Consider the following 17312-nt stretch of genomic DNA (forward strand, 5'->3'; position numbering starts at 1 on the left):
ATAACTTCAAAACCCCCTGACCCAAACAAAGAAAATAAAGCAAAGGCCAAAATCAAGCCAACAAAATATAATATTTTTTCACCTAATTTCACTGAAACAATCTCAGGATGCTGGATGGGTTCAGATGGGGCACTGTGGCTTATAGTAACCTGTGGGTTACTCAATGTTGAATAATGATGATGATGATGGGGAGAGATTGATACTATTTTTGGAAGATTGTGGTGCATTTTGCTTAGATTTGTTTGAAAATGATTCTTGATGGTTTTATATGTTTGTATACTGGTTTTTAACTTAAAAAAAAAAATTAGATTGTTGTTTTTATCAGTTGTGAACCACTTGCATATAAGAGTCACTTATATGAGATGGATGGCCAAACAAATTGGATGGATGGATGGATGGATGGATGGATGGATGGATGGATGGATGGATGGATACTGTAGGTAGGTAGGTAGGTAGGTAGGTAGGTAGGTAGGTAGGTAGGTAGATAGATAGATAGATAGATAGATAGATAGATAGATAGATAGATAGATAGATAGATAGATAAAATGCAGTTAAGATTCCAAAGACATGAAAATTAGATTTCATAATAAAATTGAGATAAAATTACAACTGATTTCTGATCATTTAATATTAATATTAATAAAGAGGGTATTGTGTCTTTTATCTTCTTATGAATATCCAGGAGAATTGTTCAATTATTTAGTTCTTCTGTAATAGCAGGATTATACTCTAGTTCAGTGATGGTGAACCTTTTGGGCTCAGCATGTCAAATATTTGGAAAATGCCTAACTTGACTCTGCTGGCATGTCAAATCCCCACCCCTCTTCCCAAACAAAAGAGAAATAATTCTTTACATATTCATTTATTTTTTAAAAAATACATTCCAGTCATGTCTGGTGTTACATATTATATAAAGAAACATCAAATAATTACAAAAATGAAATATAAGTAAAACAAGCTCAGTTTCTTTGCTACCTAAATACATCATACTGTTTCAAGGTATGAATGCACAAAACACTTTAAGAATGAGTGTTTGTTGTTGTTTTTGAATAAACAATAAATATAAGAACCCTACTCAGTGTTTATTAATACTGGAGCACGCACCATAAGGACACCAGCCATGCACCTTTAAACCTGCTACCATGACTCAGATGATACTTTGTGGTAAGCATTGCACTTTCATTGTAAATCTAAGTAGGAAATAACCCTCAGCATACAGTAAATGGCTGTGCATATGAAAGTGAGTGAGGATCCTGTTCTGAGTGACATCGTATTCAGAGTTCTATTCTTTCCAACAAATGACCACAAAGACAAAAATATTAAGCATCTAAGTATATTTCCTAGTATTTACTTTCTGTGTAAGTGTCAGAATTATTAAATTCATCTACAGAGAAATAAATACAGCCATTATACATAGACAATAAAAGTAACAGAGTACAACTTAGATAAAACAAAAAGTATAAAATGAAAAACTGTTCCATTTATGTATAATATGTTGGCTTCTCTTAGCTTGTTTTCTTAATTTTTTATTTCTTTCCTCAGAATGATGCTTTAGAATAAAACTCAGTTTTGAAGCCCACTGAGCAGCCCAATTCTCCCTCTCAGAATTTTCACTCCTTCCTTAAAATCTTTGTTTCTCAATGAATATATGACTGGATTAGCAAGAGGAGTTACCACTGAGTATAGAAGAGCCACTATCTTATCTTGTTCTGGAGCATAGGCTGAAGAAGGTCTGATATATGTGTAGATGACTGAGGAGTAGAAAATACTGACTACAAAAAAATGTGAGGAACAGGTGGAGAATGCTTTCTTCTTCCCTTCAGTGGAACGGATTCTGCAGATAGTTCTTATAATAAAAAAATATGATGTTAGAGTAAACCCGCAACAACCAACTCCTAATATCCAATCTGAGGCAGATAAGACCATCACACTTAGAGCTGAATCTGAGCATGAGAGGTGCAACAGTGGGGGAAGGTCACAGAAGAAATGATTGATGATGTTGGTGTTACAAAAAGACAGCTGATTCAAAAGTGCAGAATGAGTTGAAGTATTAACTAGTCCCACAACCCACACTCCAACAGCTGCACAAACACACACTTGCTTCCTCATGATCATGTGGTACTGGAAAGGGTGACAGATAGCAGCATAGCGATCAAAAGCCATAAAGGAGAGATGCAGGAGTTCTGTCCCTACAGCCCATATAAACATATAGACCTGAGTAAGGCAACCATGAAATGAGATGGTCTGTCTCCCAGTCAAAAGACTGTGGAGCAATTTAGGTATTGTAATTGAAATAGAGAATACATTCACTAAGGACAAATTGACAATGAAGAGGTACATGGGTGTGTGGAGTTTCCTGAAAGTGCAAACGGTAAGAATGAGGAGGAAGTTGGCACTCAGAGCTGTAATGTAGATGAATATGAATATCCAGAAGAGAATTATCTGCATGTACGTTGTTGCAGATAGACCAACCAGGATGAACTCCCTTATGGGTGTCTGGTTCTTTATTTCAATACTGTTGATGCTGGTATCCTACGGAGATACATAGGGTTACATTAAATATCAATGTAGTTTAATAATTTAGTAATTTTTTCTACTTTTGATGCCCTTCTTTCATTCCTTCAGCCAGAAAATCAACACTGGATGATTTCATGTGCTTACATTTAACAGGCAATAGAGAGACTAGTAAAATATGGAACATTTGTCATTCTCTTTTCAATGAACAGCGAACCAGCTTTTTCTGATCATTATCAGATCCAATGTTCCTTCAGGAAACCCTAAGCCATAGTAAAATGAATTCAAAGTCAATGTTTTGGAAGATCTGTAATCTGAAAGATTATCTTGGATTGTTAATGTCAATTAATGTACAGTATATGTGATTTATGATCCAGCTACGATCTATATACACACACACACACATACACATATATACACACATACACACACACACACATACATACATATGCATACACACACACAAACACGCATGCATGCACGCACAATTATAATCTCTATATAATGAGATACTAATACAAGAGAGAGAGAAAGAATATCTTTAGACACTGCATGAAGAACTAAATTCTGGATTACTCCATATCTTGACTGTTCAGGCAATGTGATAGTTGTTCAAACATCTGTTCAGAAAACCTGCCCGTTCTGAAAAAAATGATAAAAGGCTGTTTGAAAGTTCCTAATTACTTCTTATCATACCATTCTAACAAATAAGCAGAAAGAGGAGGAGGGGGTAGCTGCTCTATCAATTGTGAAATGTGGGTTGAATCTCTGCCCAAAGCAATTTCATCTGAGCCATAATTTTATTTTATTTTTTTATTTTATTTTGAGATCATAAAATAGGCAACCATTTACATTTGTTTGATTGAGTTTTATTTTCCTTTGGAGAAACTTTGCCCTTCCCTTCCCTTCCCTTCCCTTCCCTTCCCTTCCCTTCCCTTCCCTTCCCTTCCCTTCCCTTCCCTTCCCTTCCCTTCCCTTCCCTTCCCTTCCCTTCCCTTCCCCTTCCCCTTCCCCTTCCCCTTCCCCTTCCCTTTCTTCTTCTCTTCTTCTTCTTCTTCTTCTTCTTCTTCTTCTTCTTCTTCTTCTTCTTCTTCTTCTTCTTCTTCTTCTTCTTCTTCTTCTTCCTACTCCTACTCCTACTCCTACTCCTCCCCCCTCTCTCTTTATAATGTGTCTTAAGGGACAAATCTCTACCCACACACATGTTATAGTTAGTTCTGAATAGACTCACATAATCACTGCAGTAAGTATTACTAGGTCTGTATAAAGCTTGAAAGGATGTTTTAGTTTCTACTGTTGCTTTGAATCTGCTGAAAAGTAAAGTGGCCCCTTACTTCCCAAAGTAAGAGAAGTCTCAGTACTCTTTTTGCTTTCTTGCTTTCACGTCAGAGGCCATCTCCATAGTATTTAACTGCTGAAAGAGTAACATGCATCGAAACATTTTCAAATTTTGGAAATTGGTGATTGAGTTCTCAAGGTGACCCAAGCTGCTGTGAAAAGAAAGATCACTGGCAAACTCCCTGTAGAGTCCTTGGTTCTCTCTGAGCTTGATTGCAGATGTTTCAGTATCCAACTAGGTAGCATCATCAGTGTGCACCACGGACTACACAGTTCAACCCTGAGCTACATATATTCTCTTCTATTGAAACTCCCAGTACTTATTGCAATGGACTGGGAACAGATTTATCATGATAAAAGAAGGCAACTATAATATGTGGGACTTCGCTTAGTTATAAAGTTAATGATTCCCAACATATCACATTAATTTCAAAGGGTATAATTTCAGGAAGCTACCTCTAGTTCCAAATATATACACAAATGAAATAATTCTGTCCATAAACATTTAGTAGAAGTTTTCAAATTATTTGATGCTTCAGGTAAATAAATACAGGAAGGAGCTAGGTTGAAGGAAAATGGTAATACTTGCCATCATTGCGATTGTTGCTGACTTTTCTTGAATTTTCTCTCTTCTGGAAGTTATTTTCAGATTTGGCATCTGGAAAGGATCAGAACCTATTCCTTTCAACCAGCATAATATAATGTCTGCTGACAACTGCTTTGGTTCTGTTATATACATGCTTTGTGAACCAAGGCAATGACCAGTGGGAGTGCTTTTTGCATAAAGTGATGATGCCACTGGGAAACTGACTTTTGGGACATCATGATAAAAACACTAATGATGCAATAAATTCGTTTTCAGCATAATTATCCTTCATTTTATTCATTATATTTTAAATGCTGTATATCTTAAAATATCTTATATTTTAAATGATGTATATCTTCACCAACTTCATCATATTTAGAATAATAACAAAAATAACAATAAATTGAACTTGCATGTCACCCAGTTCTTAACTACTCTGGGTGGCTCACAGCAAACAAAGACATTACAATAAAATAAAAAAAACATAAAATGTAAACAATAAAGATAAAAGATGGCAAGCATGATGAAGCAAAGAGTCTTCCTCTCCCTCACCAAAGGCCTGGGTGAAGAACCAGGTCTCCACACCTCTTTTCAACAGCAAAGTATGGGCTATCTGGATCTTGGAGGAACCTTGTTCCAGAGGGCAGGTGCTGCTACAGAGAAGGCACAGTTCCAGGGTCCTGAAAGATTACTTTGTTAATTCGAAGGAACCCAGAGTGTGCCAACCCTACAGGATTGAACTGGCCAGACTGATGTTACTGGAGACAGGTGGTCCCTCATGTAAACAGGCCCCATGCTACATAGGCTTTTACAGGTAACAACCAGCACCTTGAATCACACCCAGAAGCAAACTGGCATCCAATGCAGCTCGGGAAGCACAGGTATTAAATAGGCATACAGAGGCATGCCCATTACTGCTCATGCTGCCACATTCTGGACCAACTGAATCTTCTGGATGCTCTCCAAAGGCATCCCCATGTTGAGAACATTGCAGTAGTCAAGCTGCGAGGTGACTAGGGCATGAATGACAGTCTGAATGGCCGCACAATCCAAGAAAGGGCACAACCAATGCATTAAATAGTGTTCTGCAAAGGCCTTCCTAGCAACAGCTGATACATGCTCTTCATGCAGGAGTTGTGAATCCAGGAAGACCCCCATATTGTGTACCAACTTTGAAAGGGGAAGTGCTACCCATCCAAGGTCAAACATGGAATATCCCTGATCTGAGTGGTTCAAACACCCATAGCCACCTGATCTTGGTATGGCTAAGTCCAAGATGGTTCTTCCACATCCAAACCCACAGGTCTTCTAGGCACTGGGACAGAACCTTGACAGCCTCACTTGTCTGGCCTGGGGTTGAATGTTAAAGTTGGGTATCTGTCAGATCCAGCCCAAGAACAGCAGTGAGGCAATCCAGTACAGTTCAGCTCCTTTATTAGCCAGCACCTAATAGACAAAATCTCGTCAGACTAAACCTATGCCCAAGCAACTAGTGACTATAACCTGTGAGCCTCTAAGGAGGGGCCAGCCTCATCTTCTTTGTCTTCCCACACTCTTGCTGTGGGCTGAGGAGGTGCTTGCCCTGGAATGTCTCTTCCCCCTCCTGATAACCTTGAAGTTCCATTCCAGAATCTTCTCTCCTCATGCCATCCATTACAGTATCATCAGCATCCTGCTACTGATGCTGATACTGATTATGCTGATGAAACACACTGCATTTCAAGAAGTTCCTTAACAAACTGGAGCATGTCCAGATCAGAGGAATGAAGATCATAAGAGGACTGGAAGGCATTGAGTATGTTTAGTTGGAGAAGAGAAAACTGCTACTGCAGTTCTTTCAACATTGGATTGCCTTGAAGACTACTCTAAGCTAGAAGTGATACAGGATAGATAGATCAGACCATTAGCTGGCTGGGCTCTTTATTGCAGGATAACAGCTATTTTACAGACATTGCACTACTTCCCAAGCTTCTGGAACCAATTCAAAGTGTTAGTTACTACATATAAAGCCCTATGAGAGGCAATGCTATGTTACATTAGTATTTTGCTTTCCCAGAATGGTCCTATGTAGCCTGTGAAAGAATACTTATGAAGTCCATTGGCTAGTTTAATCTCCAATGATGTCCTTACAGAATAATACTCTGTGGAATGGTGGGGGTTCAGAAGAGTGGTTTCAAGTCAATGTGGTCCAAGAGACAATACTGGGACTCCCAAAGGTAATGCTCATCCTCCTACAGGATCATCAATTGTTGCACTGACCTCATTTAACTGAAGTTCATGATTGTTCAGATTATTCTATATTAAAAATAGTTTGATTCTGAAGTATAGTTGAGTATGCATACCTACTCATTATTTTATCCTTTTCAGGATAATCAGTGTTAATGAAACCACAGTAATAGAAAAATAAATATTGAAGAACAATAAAAATAAAAGCAGTAGATTGAAGAAAAGGAAATTTAACACACGCTAGGATACAACCACATTGTTCATTCTACTTCTCCGTTATTACCTATCCCGGCTTCCACCATGTCTATAAATTGCTCCATAGTTTGCCTTACGGTCTTTGAATGTCAGACCTCACTCTTTTTGAATATCTCAGTCCAGCCATAACTGTCTCAGTTCAATTACTTAGTTATTTTTTTTAATAGCAAGAATACAGAGTAGTCATGGTCCAAGTGGTAATGCCTTTGTTACATCATAACTTGACTAACTTCATATTTAAGCCACAAAATCTGAGAGATTTGTCTGAATGCCAAACTTCTACGAATTCCCTGGCATTTTTAGTTCTGGCTTGCTCTAATATGCTAATAGTTTGTCAGTTCAGTCTGTTCATCTGTTGTGAGATTAAGGAGTTTCCATCATGTCTTCTGATTGCTAGTGGGTATTTGTGGATGTGCTCTGCTAGTCTTTTGACTGTCTGTCCTACAGTACTTTACAATAAGAACATTTGCATAATTTATAGGTTTTAATTCAGAATTTCTTTTGTCTTTTCATTTATTTAACATTGATATTTATAACCATTGAACCAAATTGCATGCTTTCCACTCACTGGACCTCAAGGCTCTGGAGTAAATGCAGGACCTCAAATATATGAAAGATGCAGATATTATAGAATTAGAATCTGGCATTCTTAAGCAGCACAATACATATTCAACCACAGTAACAGCCTCTCAGGGCTATGACAGGACAGGGATGGCAAAGCTATACCAATGATACCTTTGTTACAGAGGGTAATATCATTGTTGGTTTCTCCATGACACCTTAGTGCCATGCTAGTTAACCATGACAGGACATTCTTCACCTGTCTTGCTCTTCACTATCTCTCCTATGTTAATCCATAGGATATAGCTTTATGCTGTACTACTTGTGGAAGTTTCTGTAACAGAAAATGAATCTGCAAAAAGAGGCTCTAAAATGATTGTTTGGATCTTGTCTGTAGGGGAAAAAGCAAAAACAAAAAACAAAACAGACACAACAACATATTAAAAATTAGCTTGAGGACTAAAGTAAGGGGCCTTTCATTCTAGTCCATTCATTCTTGTCCTCTTAGGACAACCTGATTTGCTCTGACAGTACATCTATAAATAAGCGGATTTTACAAACAGTTGATTTTTATCAAGTGTCTCATTCGAGAGAATCTGAGATTAGTAGCTCTGTCCCTGGAATTCCCTTTTGCTCAGGAAATTGTAAAGTATCAACAGTCACTATTAAAAAAAATAAATAAAAAGTATTGGATTCATACTTAGTCATAGACCTCTCACCAAAAGCATTTGTGTTGTCTTGATTTCAATACATCTACTCTAAATACAGTTAAGTTGGTGTAGAACCTAAGATATATTCATAACAGAACCAATGAAATGGATCAAGAATAATTATTCTGAACTGTAACATTGCATGATTAGAATAATTATGATGATCCCCCAAAGGTCTGTCTCCCAGTGGCATCATGACTTTATTACAAAGCAACTTCCCACTAATCAATACCTTGGTATCCAAAGCATGTTGATAAGAGGACCAAACCAGTTTTTAGCAGACATTATGCTGGTGAAAAGGAATACAATCTGATCCTTCCAGATGCCAAAACTGGAAATAATTCTGAACTTCAAGAAGAGGAAAAAATCAAACAAAATTCAACAATAATAGCAATGACGGCAAGTATTACCATTTTCCTTCATCCTTGCTACTTCCTTCATATATTTACCTGAAACATCAAATAATTTGAAGGCTTCTACTAAATGTTTGTGGACAGAACTATGTCATATTGATTTGGAACTAGTTAGCCTACTGAAATTATACTGTTTGCAATCAGTGTCATATGTTGGGAATCATTAACTTCATACTAATCAAAGTCCCACATATTATAGTTTATTATTTTTATTTATTTATTTATTTATTTATTTATTTATTTATTTATTTATTTGACTTGTCCCCACCCATCTCCCCACAACAGGGGACTTTGGGCAGCTTACAATTACTTTTACCATGATAAATCTGCTTCCAGTTCATAGCAATAAGTATTGGGAATTTACCAGTGATTTTCCTTTTCACAGCAGTTTGTGATACCTTGAAGGCTCAATCACCAATTTCCAAAATTAGAAAATAATTTAATGAATATTCCTCTTTCAGCAGTTGAAAGCTAAGGAGATGGCCTCTGAAGTGAGGCTAAGTAAAAAGAGTACAGCCCCTTCTCTTTCCTTTTGAAGTAAGGAGTCCCTTTACTTCATGAAGCAGATTCAAAGCAAGAGTAGTAATCTGAAATAGCCTTTGAAGCTTTTTACAGAGGTAGTAATACCTAGAGTACAATTGTTATTCCAGGGTAAGGAATTCGATCTTTATATGCACATGATTGGGGGGGTGGTGAAGAAAGAGATCAACTAAAGTGGGGAAAACATCTAAAGAATCTCTCTCTCTCTCTTTCTTGCTCTCTCTCCTTTGATCCACAATTTCATTACGTACTAATTATAATTGCAGTTATTTTCATATCAATCTCTATCTCTATCTCTATCTCTATCTATCAATGTAGTAGCTGAATCATCAGTCTTATACACATTGTTGGGAGGGAGGGAGAGAAATTTTGAGAATTTTTTTATTATGCAACTTTATTGACAATTAAGGTAAAATATATATCTCTGTCTAGGATACCAACATCAGCAAGATTGATATAAAGAACAAAACAGCCATAATGGAGTTTAATCTGGTGGGGTTATCTACAACAACTGAAACACAGACATTTATCTTCTGGATATTCATATTAATCTATGCTACAGCCCTAAGTGCAAATTTGCTCCTCATTCTTACTATATGCACCTTCAGGAAACTCCACACCCCCATGTACTTCTTCATTGTCAACTTGTCCTTAGTGAATTTATTCTCCATTTCAACTACAATACCTAGATTGCTGCAGAGTCTTTGGACTGGAAGAAAGACAATCTCGTTTTATGGTTGCTTTACTCAGGTCTTTCTGTTTATATGGGCTTTGGGCACAGAGCTTCTGCTTCTCTCCTTTATGGCTTTTGATCGCTATGCTGCTATCTGTCATCCTTTCCAGTATCCCATGATCATGAGGAAGCAAGTGTGTGCTTGCATAGCTCTTGGAGTGTGGGTTGTGGGACTAGTTAATACTTCAACTCATTCTGCACTTTTGAATCAGCTGTCTTTTTGTAACACCAACATCATCAATCATTTCTTCTGTGACCTTCCCCCACTGTTGCACCTCTCATGCTCAGATTCAGCTCTAAGTGTGGTGGTCTTATCTGCCTCAGATTGGATATTAGGAGTTGGTTGTTGCGGGTTTACTCTAACATCATATTTTTTTATTATAAGAACTATCTGCAGAATCCGTTCCACTGAAGGGAAGAAGAAAGCATTTTCCACCTGTTCCTCCCATTTTCTTGTAGTCAGTATTTTCTACTCCTCAGTCATCTACACATATATCAGACCTTCTTCAGCCTATGCTCCAGAACAAGATAAGATAGTGGCTCTCCTATATTCAGTGGTAACTCCTCTTGCTAATCCAGTCATATATTCACTGAGAAACAAAGATTTTAAGGAAGGAGTGAAAATTCTGAGAGGGAGAATCGGGCTGCTCAGTGGGCTTCAAAACTGAGTTTTATTCTAAAGCATCGTTCTGAGGAAAGAAAAAAAAATTAAGAAAACAAGGTCCTTGTCTGCTACCACGATGTCTAGTTGATTGGCCAGTGCCTGCCTGTCCACCTGGATCTGAAAGTCCCATAGGATCTTAGCCATGTTATTCTCCACAATCTCCTGTGGAATCTCCCATTTGGACTTGGGAGGGTCTAGCCCATACCCTGTGCAGATGTTCCTGTACACAATGCCATCTACTTGGTTGTGCCACTCAGTGTATGCTGTTCCTGCCTGCATCTTTCACCCTGCCACTCTGTGTTAGACTGCCTCTGAGGCCTCTCTGCAGTCTGCACCTTGGGTCCCATCTAGTGTGGTAGACCCCTGTTTCTATGGATCTGGTGCTTAGTGCCTGTTCTTGTGCTGCTACGAGCAGTGTCTCAGTGCTGTCTTTTAGTCCAGCCCTAGTACTTCTCCAGCTTCTCATACTCCTTCCTGATGTTTCTGTCACTTGGCACCGCTACATCTATCACCACCACTCTGTCTGGTCCTTGTCTACTACCATGATGTCTCATTGGTTGTCCTGTACCTGCCTGGCCATTTGGATCTGGAAGTCCCACAGGATCTTAGCCCTGTTATTCTCCATGACCTTCTATGGAATCTCCCATTTGGACTTGGGATGGTCTAGCCCATACACTGGGCAGATGTTCCTGCACACAATGCCAGCTACTTGATCCAGTGTATGCTGTTCTTGCCTGCATCTTACACCCTGCTACTATGTATTGGACTGTCTCTGAGGCCTCTCTGGACCTTGGGACATGTCTGGTGTGGTAGCTCCCCTTCTATGAATCTGGTGCTTAGTGCCTGCTTTTTTGCTGCTATAATCAGTGCCTCAGTGCTGTCTTTTAGTCCAGCCCTTTCCAGCCACTGATAGGATTTCCCAATGTCAGCCACCTTAGCTGCCGATCGATAGTACATCCCATGCAGGATGTCTTGTCTTCTCATGGTGCTTCCTCTGCTTGAACTTCCTCTCATGTCTGCTTCTGCCTCAGTCATTGTCTCAGCAGTTCATCTTTGGATGCCATCTTACTGATGTACTGGATGCTCTGGGTTTCATCCAGGATAGTAGCTTTGACACTTATCAGAACCTGTCACCCTCTTTCTGTCTGGTGTACAGTTTCTGGGTGTTGGACTTGGGGTGGAAACCTCCATACATCGTGAGGACCTTCTGGAACTTCAGATTGGCAGCTTCCATGCCCTTCTTTGGCCAGCTTACTATACTGGCAGGGTACCTAATGACCGGCAGGACATACATGTTGATGGTGTGGATCCTTTTCTTTCCATTGAGCTGGCTCTGTCTTACCCTTTGGTGGTACTTGGATGTTGCTGTTTTCCTTGCCTTCTCATTGTGGTTCCCATGTGACTGTGGAATACCAAGGTACTTGTAGCTGGTCTATACGCTATGTTGCCTGTAGGTAGTTCCACCCCATAAGTCTTATCGACCTTCCCTCTCTTTACTACCTTCCAGCCACACTTCTCCAGCCTGAATGACATCCCAATGTCCTCACTGTAGATCTCTGTCAGGTGGATCAGAGAGTCGATGTCTCATCCACTCTTAGCATACAGCTTGATGTCATCCATATAGAATAGGTGGTTGATGGTAGTTGCACTGTTAAACTTGTACCCATATCCAGTCCTTGTGGTTATCTGCTGAGGGGGTTCAAGCTTATGTAGAACAGCAGCAGTGCATCACCTTGGTATATTTCACACTTGGTGGCCACCTGTGTGACCTGTCTTGAGTTGACTTCCAATGTTGTCTTCCACAGTCCCATTGAGTTCTTGAGGAAGGTCCTTGGTGTCCTGTTGACTTTGTATAGTGACAAACATTCACAGATCCATGTGTGTGGCACTGAATATTTCCTGTAGTCAATCCAGTCTGGGTGGGAGCCTACTGCTAGCAGCTGGTTCATCTGTACTGCTAGCCATTCATGCACTGCTGTTAGTTTCTTTAGTGACTAAGTGTGGATCATGTCCAGGCCAGGTGCCATCCAGTTTTTCATGTTCTTGACCCACTGTTGGATGTCTTCTACTATGATGGTGACTGGTTCTGTTCTGGGAGATTACTGAGGTCTGCTCTCAGGTCCTGCAGCCACTTTGCACTGGTGTTATGTATCTTCTCTTTCTCCCATATGTTCTTCCAGTACTGTTCAGTTTTTGGTGTTGGTGGCTCTGCTGTTACTGTGTTGTTGCACTACAGTTGGGTATATACTTTGGATGGTTCTTTGGAGAACAGGGCTTTTATCTTCTTGGCCTCTGCTTCTCTAGTGTATCTCCTTAGCCTGGTAGCCAGTACTGTGAGCATTTATTTAGCAGTCTCTAGGACTTCTGATGGAGTTAGACCCTTGTATTTTTTCAGTCTTATCCTTAAACTCTACACTCTTCTGTAGTTCCACTAGCTGACTAATTTCTCTCTGTGTTCCTTTGATTTTAGCCTCCAACCTCATTTTCCGGAGTGGGTATGTACTGCCATTCTCCTTGATTGTGTAGCCAAGCATCTCCAGAATTACAGTGGCTGTACAGAATACCAATTCATTGGTTTGAATTATGGTGTAGCGAGGATTGTCGTGAGGATTCTATTGGCATCTTCTAGCATACTATCTGATGACACTTTTCCATTGAACTTTGGTAATCAGTCTCGAGGGTTGACTGTAGCTAGTTTATCCATGATCTTATGCCTCATTTCAGCTGCTCTTCTCTGTAATGGAGGGGGTGGCAGTAACATTCCAGCTTTAGGTGCTAGCAACACATCCAGTTGTTCTTCCACATCTTCTTGAGTCTGGGATGTAATGGGTAGTGGGTCAATCTCAAGTTGTGAGAGCAGCTTCCTCTTCACTATGTTGAAGTGTTGGGTAACTAGTTGTTTCTCAGTTAGTGTGGATGTAGGTCTTCTGTCCATCCATAGTTCCCTCATACATTTCATATATCCCCTCTCATTAGGTCTACTGTTGTAGTAGCATTCCATCAATTCCAGGTTCCCTTGCCTCTTCCATCTATGGTTTGTTCCAGTAGCCCACTTATTGTCCTGGTTCCCCATCATCTGGTGTGGAGCTTGTTAATCTGGTGATGTCTGAGCCAGAATGACTGTCTTAGATTGTGTCACTCTCATATCTGAGATAGGCAGGTGAAGTGTTCACTGGTCTTTGCCCAGGGACCCCTATTGGTAAGGTTGGTACCAACAGAGATTTGAATCCTGGTCTCCTGTGTGTGTGTGTGTGTGTACATACGTGTGTGTGTATATATGTGTGTATGTGTGTGCATGTATGTGCATGTATGTGTGTGTGTATGTATGTGTGTGTGTGTGTGTATGTATATATGTATGCATGTATGTATGTATGTGTATGTGTGTATATATATATATGTATATATGTATATGTATGTGTGTGTGTGTGTATGTATGTATGTATGTATGTATATATATATATATATATATATATATATATATATATAGTGGTCCTTTGTTTGAAAGTATAGAGCTCTGTATATGAAGTCACTCAGAACAGGATCCTGACTCACAGGCATATGTACAGCCATTTATGCCTAGAGTTTTGTCCTACTTAAACTTGTGGTGAAAGTGCAATGCTTACTACAAACTATCCTCTGAGTCATGGTACCAGGTTTCAGGATGCATGACTGATGTCCTTATGATGTGTGCTCCAGTATTAATAAACACTGAGTAGGGCTCTTTTATTTATTGTTTATTCAGAAACAACATACACTCATTCTTAAACTGTTTTGTGCCTTCATACATAGAAACTGTATGTAGCATTCAATATTCATTGCTACATAATCTGAGATCATTTAATTTATGACAAAATTAAACTGTTTCTTTCCATGGTATTTATTTATTTAGTCAAGTCATGTATTTTTTGTTCAGAATGTACAGTCAAGCTAGTGTATAGCCTAAAACAAAGGAAGTTAAAATATAAGGCATAGGATGAAAGAAAGCAAGAACTGAAAGACAAATAGACACAAGGACCCTCTTTATTAATATTAATATTAAATTATCATAAATCAGTTGAAATTTTATCTCAATTTTATTATGAAATCTAATATTCATGTCTTTGGAATCTTAAATGTATGTATGTACGGGATCAGCTGCACAGGACTATAAAAACTAATGATAGCAAATCCTTTTGGAGATTAACCTCGAGTAATCCCAATGGCAAACCTTCTTTTGCCAACTCTGTGATTTCTCCCCAGCAATGGGTGGTACATTTTTCAACATTGTATGATGCCTCAATATAGGTCATATTGAGGTCAACGACCCTACCCGTACAGATTTACCATTGTGGCCCCCAGTGAGCATAGACGAAATTACTGAGCTAATTGTCAATTTAAAAACAGGGAGATTGCCCGGTCCAGATGGGCTTCCTGCCAGGCTATTTAAAAAACATATTAACTGGTGGGCCCAGCTGCTGGCTACCTTGTTTACCCTTATTGACCACTATGGTATAGTGCCGAATGCTTGGCTTAATTTGATAATAATCACAATTTACAAGAAAGGAGGGTTTGATCAGCCTAGTAACTTTCAACCTATCAGCCTCGTAACAATTCTGGGCAAGCTTTATGCTAAACCTCCTGAATGCCACCTAACTGATTGGATACATTTAAACAACATAATTGGTCCTGAACAGATAGGCTTCTGCAAAGGAAATTCTCCTATCGACCATTGTCTCATACTGAATTTCGTTATAGAAAAATGTTTGAACCTAGAAAGGAAGAAGCTCCTCGTAGCATTTATTGATCTCAAAAGTGCATTTGACCTAATTCCAAGGGACCTATTATGGACTAAACTGACAATTCAAGGAATTGACCTGGGGCTTTTGTTTCTATTAAAGAAACTCCATATGGCTACTGCCTGCCAAGTAAAATACTCACCTAAGGGCAACCTAATGGAGAAGATACCCACCCAGAAATGGGTTAAGCAGGGCTGTGTCCTTGCCCCTCATCTTTTTAATCTCTTTTTGAATGATCTAGCACACTCCCTTAACTCCATTAATGGTCACCTTCCCAAGCTTGGTTGTCTTTCTACCCCATTACTACTTTACGCTGATGATACTACAATTCTTTCTCATATGAGAGTGGGTTTGCAAAGATATTTGGATGCATTTCATAGCTATTCTCAATGCAATTCACTTACTATCAACTATTCCAAATCAAAGGTAATAACCTTTGCAAATGATGGCACTCACAGAGATGGTTCATAGGTAATATAGACATTGAACAAGTTAAATGTTTTAAATATCTTGGCATCACATTTAGTTATAATCTTTCTTGGGTCACTCATTGCAATAAGACAATCTACTTGGCTAATTGTCCGGCTGCTCAGATTAAGCAAGCTTACTTTACAAGAGGAAATCAATACATACCTGCAGTGATTAGAATATTTAATGCCAAACCTCTTCCCCAAATGTTATATGCTAGGCCATTTGGCTCGGAGCTTTGAATCGCAAAGTAGAGAGCATTCAAGCAACTTTCTTGAGGCAGCTTCTGGGGGCTCCCAGTTGTGTCTCTTATCTCACAATTTGCTCAGAAATTGGTCAACACCTGATAGAAACCAAAGTCTGGTTAATGACAATCAAATATTGACTTAGGATTTTATTTAGAGCTGCTCCTCAAAGTCTGTTATTACATCTTAATACAGACAAATACATTTCACTCTGGTCTCGGCACATTATGTCTAAACTCAAGCAAATTGGGATTGCAATTGATGACTTACATTTATCAAATGAAACCTATGTATTTAGAATTATTAAACAGAGATTTTTAGATTTAGAATACCACAAACTCAGACCTGCTCAACCCTGTGTTTGTTCCCCTGCCAGGCTAGGTATTGAAACTTACTTGGGTAAGATGGCACATTATGTGTCTGATCCTGAGGTTCCATCTCAGCATAGGGCCTTCTTTTTGGCCAGAGTAAACTCTTTTCATTCCGAGGTACTTTTCAGAAGGTATAAACACATCCCCAATCATGAGAGGCTCTGTTCTTGTGGCACTCCCGATACAATCCACCATATAATTTTTGACTGCCACTTAACTGAGACTCTCCATTACGAACTGCTTCTAAAACCATTTCAGGGCAAATATCCACTAAATACTGTCTCATCCTGTCAAAATTTATTGAGAAATGCCATGCCTACAATTACCAGAATTGTGGCTAAATTCTTGGAGGAAATACTCAAAAGTAAACACAAACAATTTCCACAATGAGTATGGCTCCCCCTTTGATTAATTCTCAATATGTAATTGTGTGTTTTTATTTATCTTTGTTTGCCCATTTAATGTCAATAAAGGCTTGATTGATATGTATGTTTGTTTATTTTGGCCACCCATCTCATCTAAGTGACTCTGGGTGGTTCACAACAGGTAAAAAAAAAAAAAAAATCCACTTTTTTTAAAAAAAGGTAAAATACAATATCTAAACATATAAAATCATCAATAATCACTTTAAAACAAATATCTCTAAATCTTATGAGAATAGCATCAAACTCTCTCCAGTATCTTAATTTCTTTATTCAAGTGGATTAACCCACAGATCACTGGAGGCCCCAGTGCCCCATCTCAACCCATCCAGCAATCTGAGATTGTGTCATTGAAATTTGGTGACAAAATATCATATTTTATTGGCTTGAATATGGCCTTTGCCTTGGTTTCTTTTGTTTGGCTCAGGGGGTTTTAACATTATAAATAGGGACAATTTCCTTCTGGGAAGACTGTTCCAACAATCTGCACC

General features: G+C 38.9%; 2 protein-coding genes across 2 annotated transcripts; one reads left to right on the forward strand and one right to left on the reverse strand.

The window, feature by feature from the left end:
• Positions 1 to 1563: 1563 nt before the first annotated feature.
• Positions 1564 to 4447, reverse strand: LOC112542547 (olfactory receptor 13G1-like). Its single transcript, XM_025175758.2, has 2 exons — positions 4442 to 4447; positions 1564 to 2532 (listed from the first exon to the last, which is right to left on the reverse strand). Exons 1-2 carry the CDS (start codon positions 4445 to 4447, stop codon positions 1564 to 1566), a joined length of 975 nt encoding a protein of 324 aa, XP_025031526.2.
• Positions 4448 to 8583: 4136 nt separating this feature from the next.
• On the forward strand, positions 8584 to 10544 carry LOC148215589 (olfactory receptor 13G1-like). Its single transcript, XM_088143009.1, has 2 exons — positions 8584 to 8589; positions 9576 to 10544. Exons 1-2 carry the CDS (start codon positions 8584 to 8586, stop codon positions 10542 to 10544), a joined length of 975 nt encoding a protein of 324 aa, XP_087999135.1.
• The last annotated feature ends 6768 nt before the right edge of the window (positions 10545 to 17312 follow it).

The sequence above is a fragment of the Python bivittatus genome, unplaced genomic scaffold, assembly GCF_059951505.1.
Source record: "Python bivittatus isolate LINGU-HERP-01145 unplaced genomic scaffold, Pbiv_v1 ctg000470_np1212, whole genome shotgun sequence".
Lineage (NCBI taxonomy): Eukaryota > Metazoa > Chordata > Lepidosauria > Squamata > Pythonidae > Python > Python bivittatus.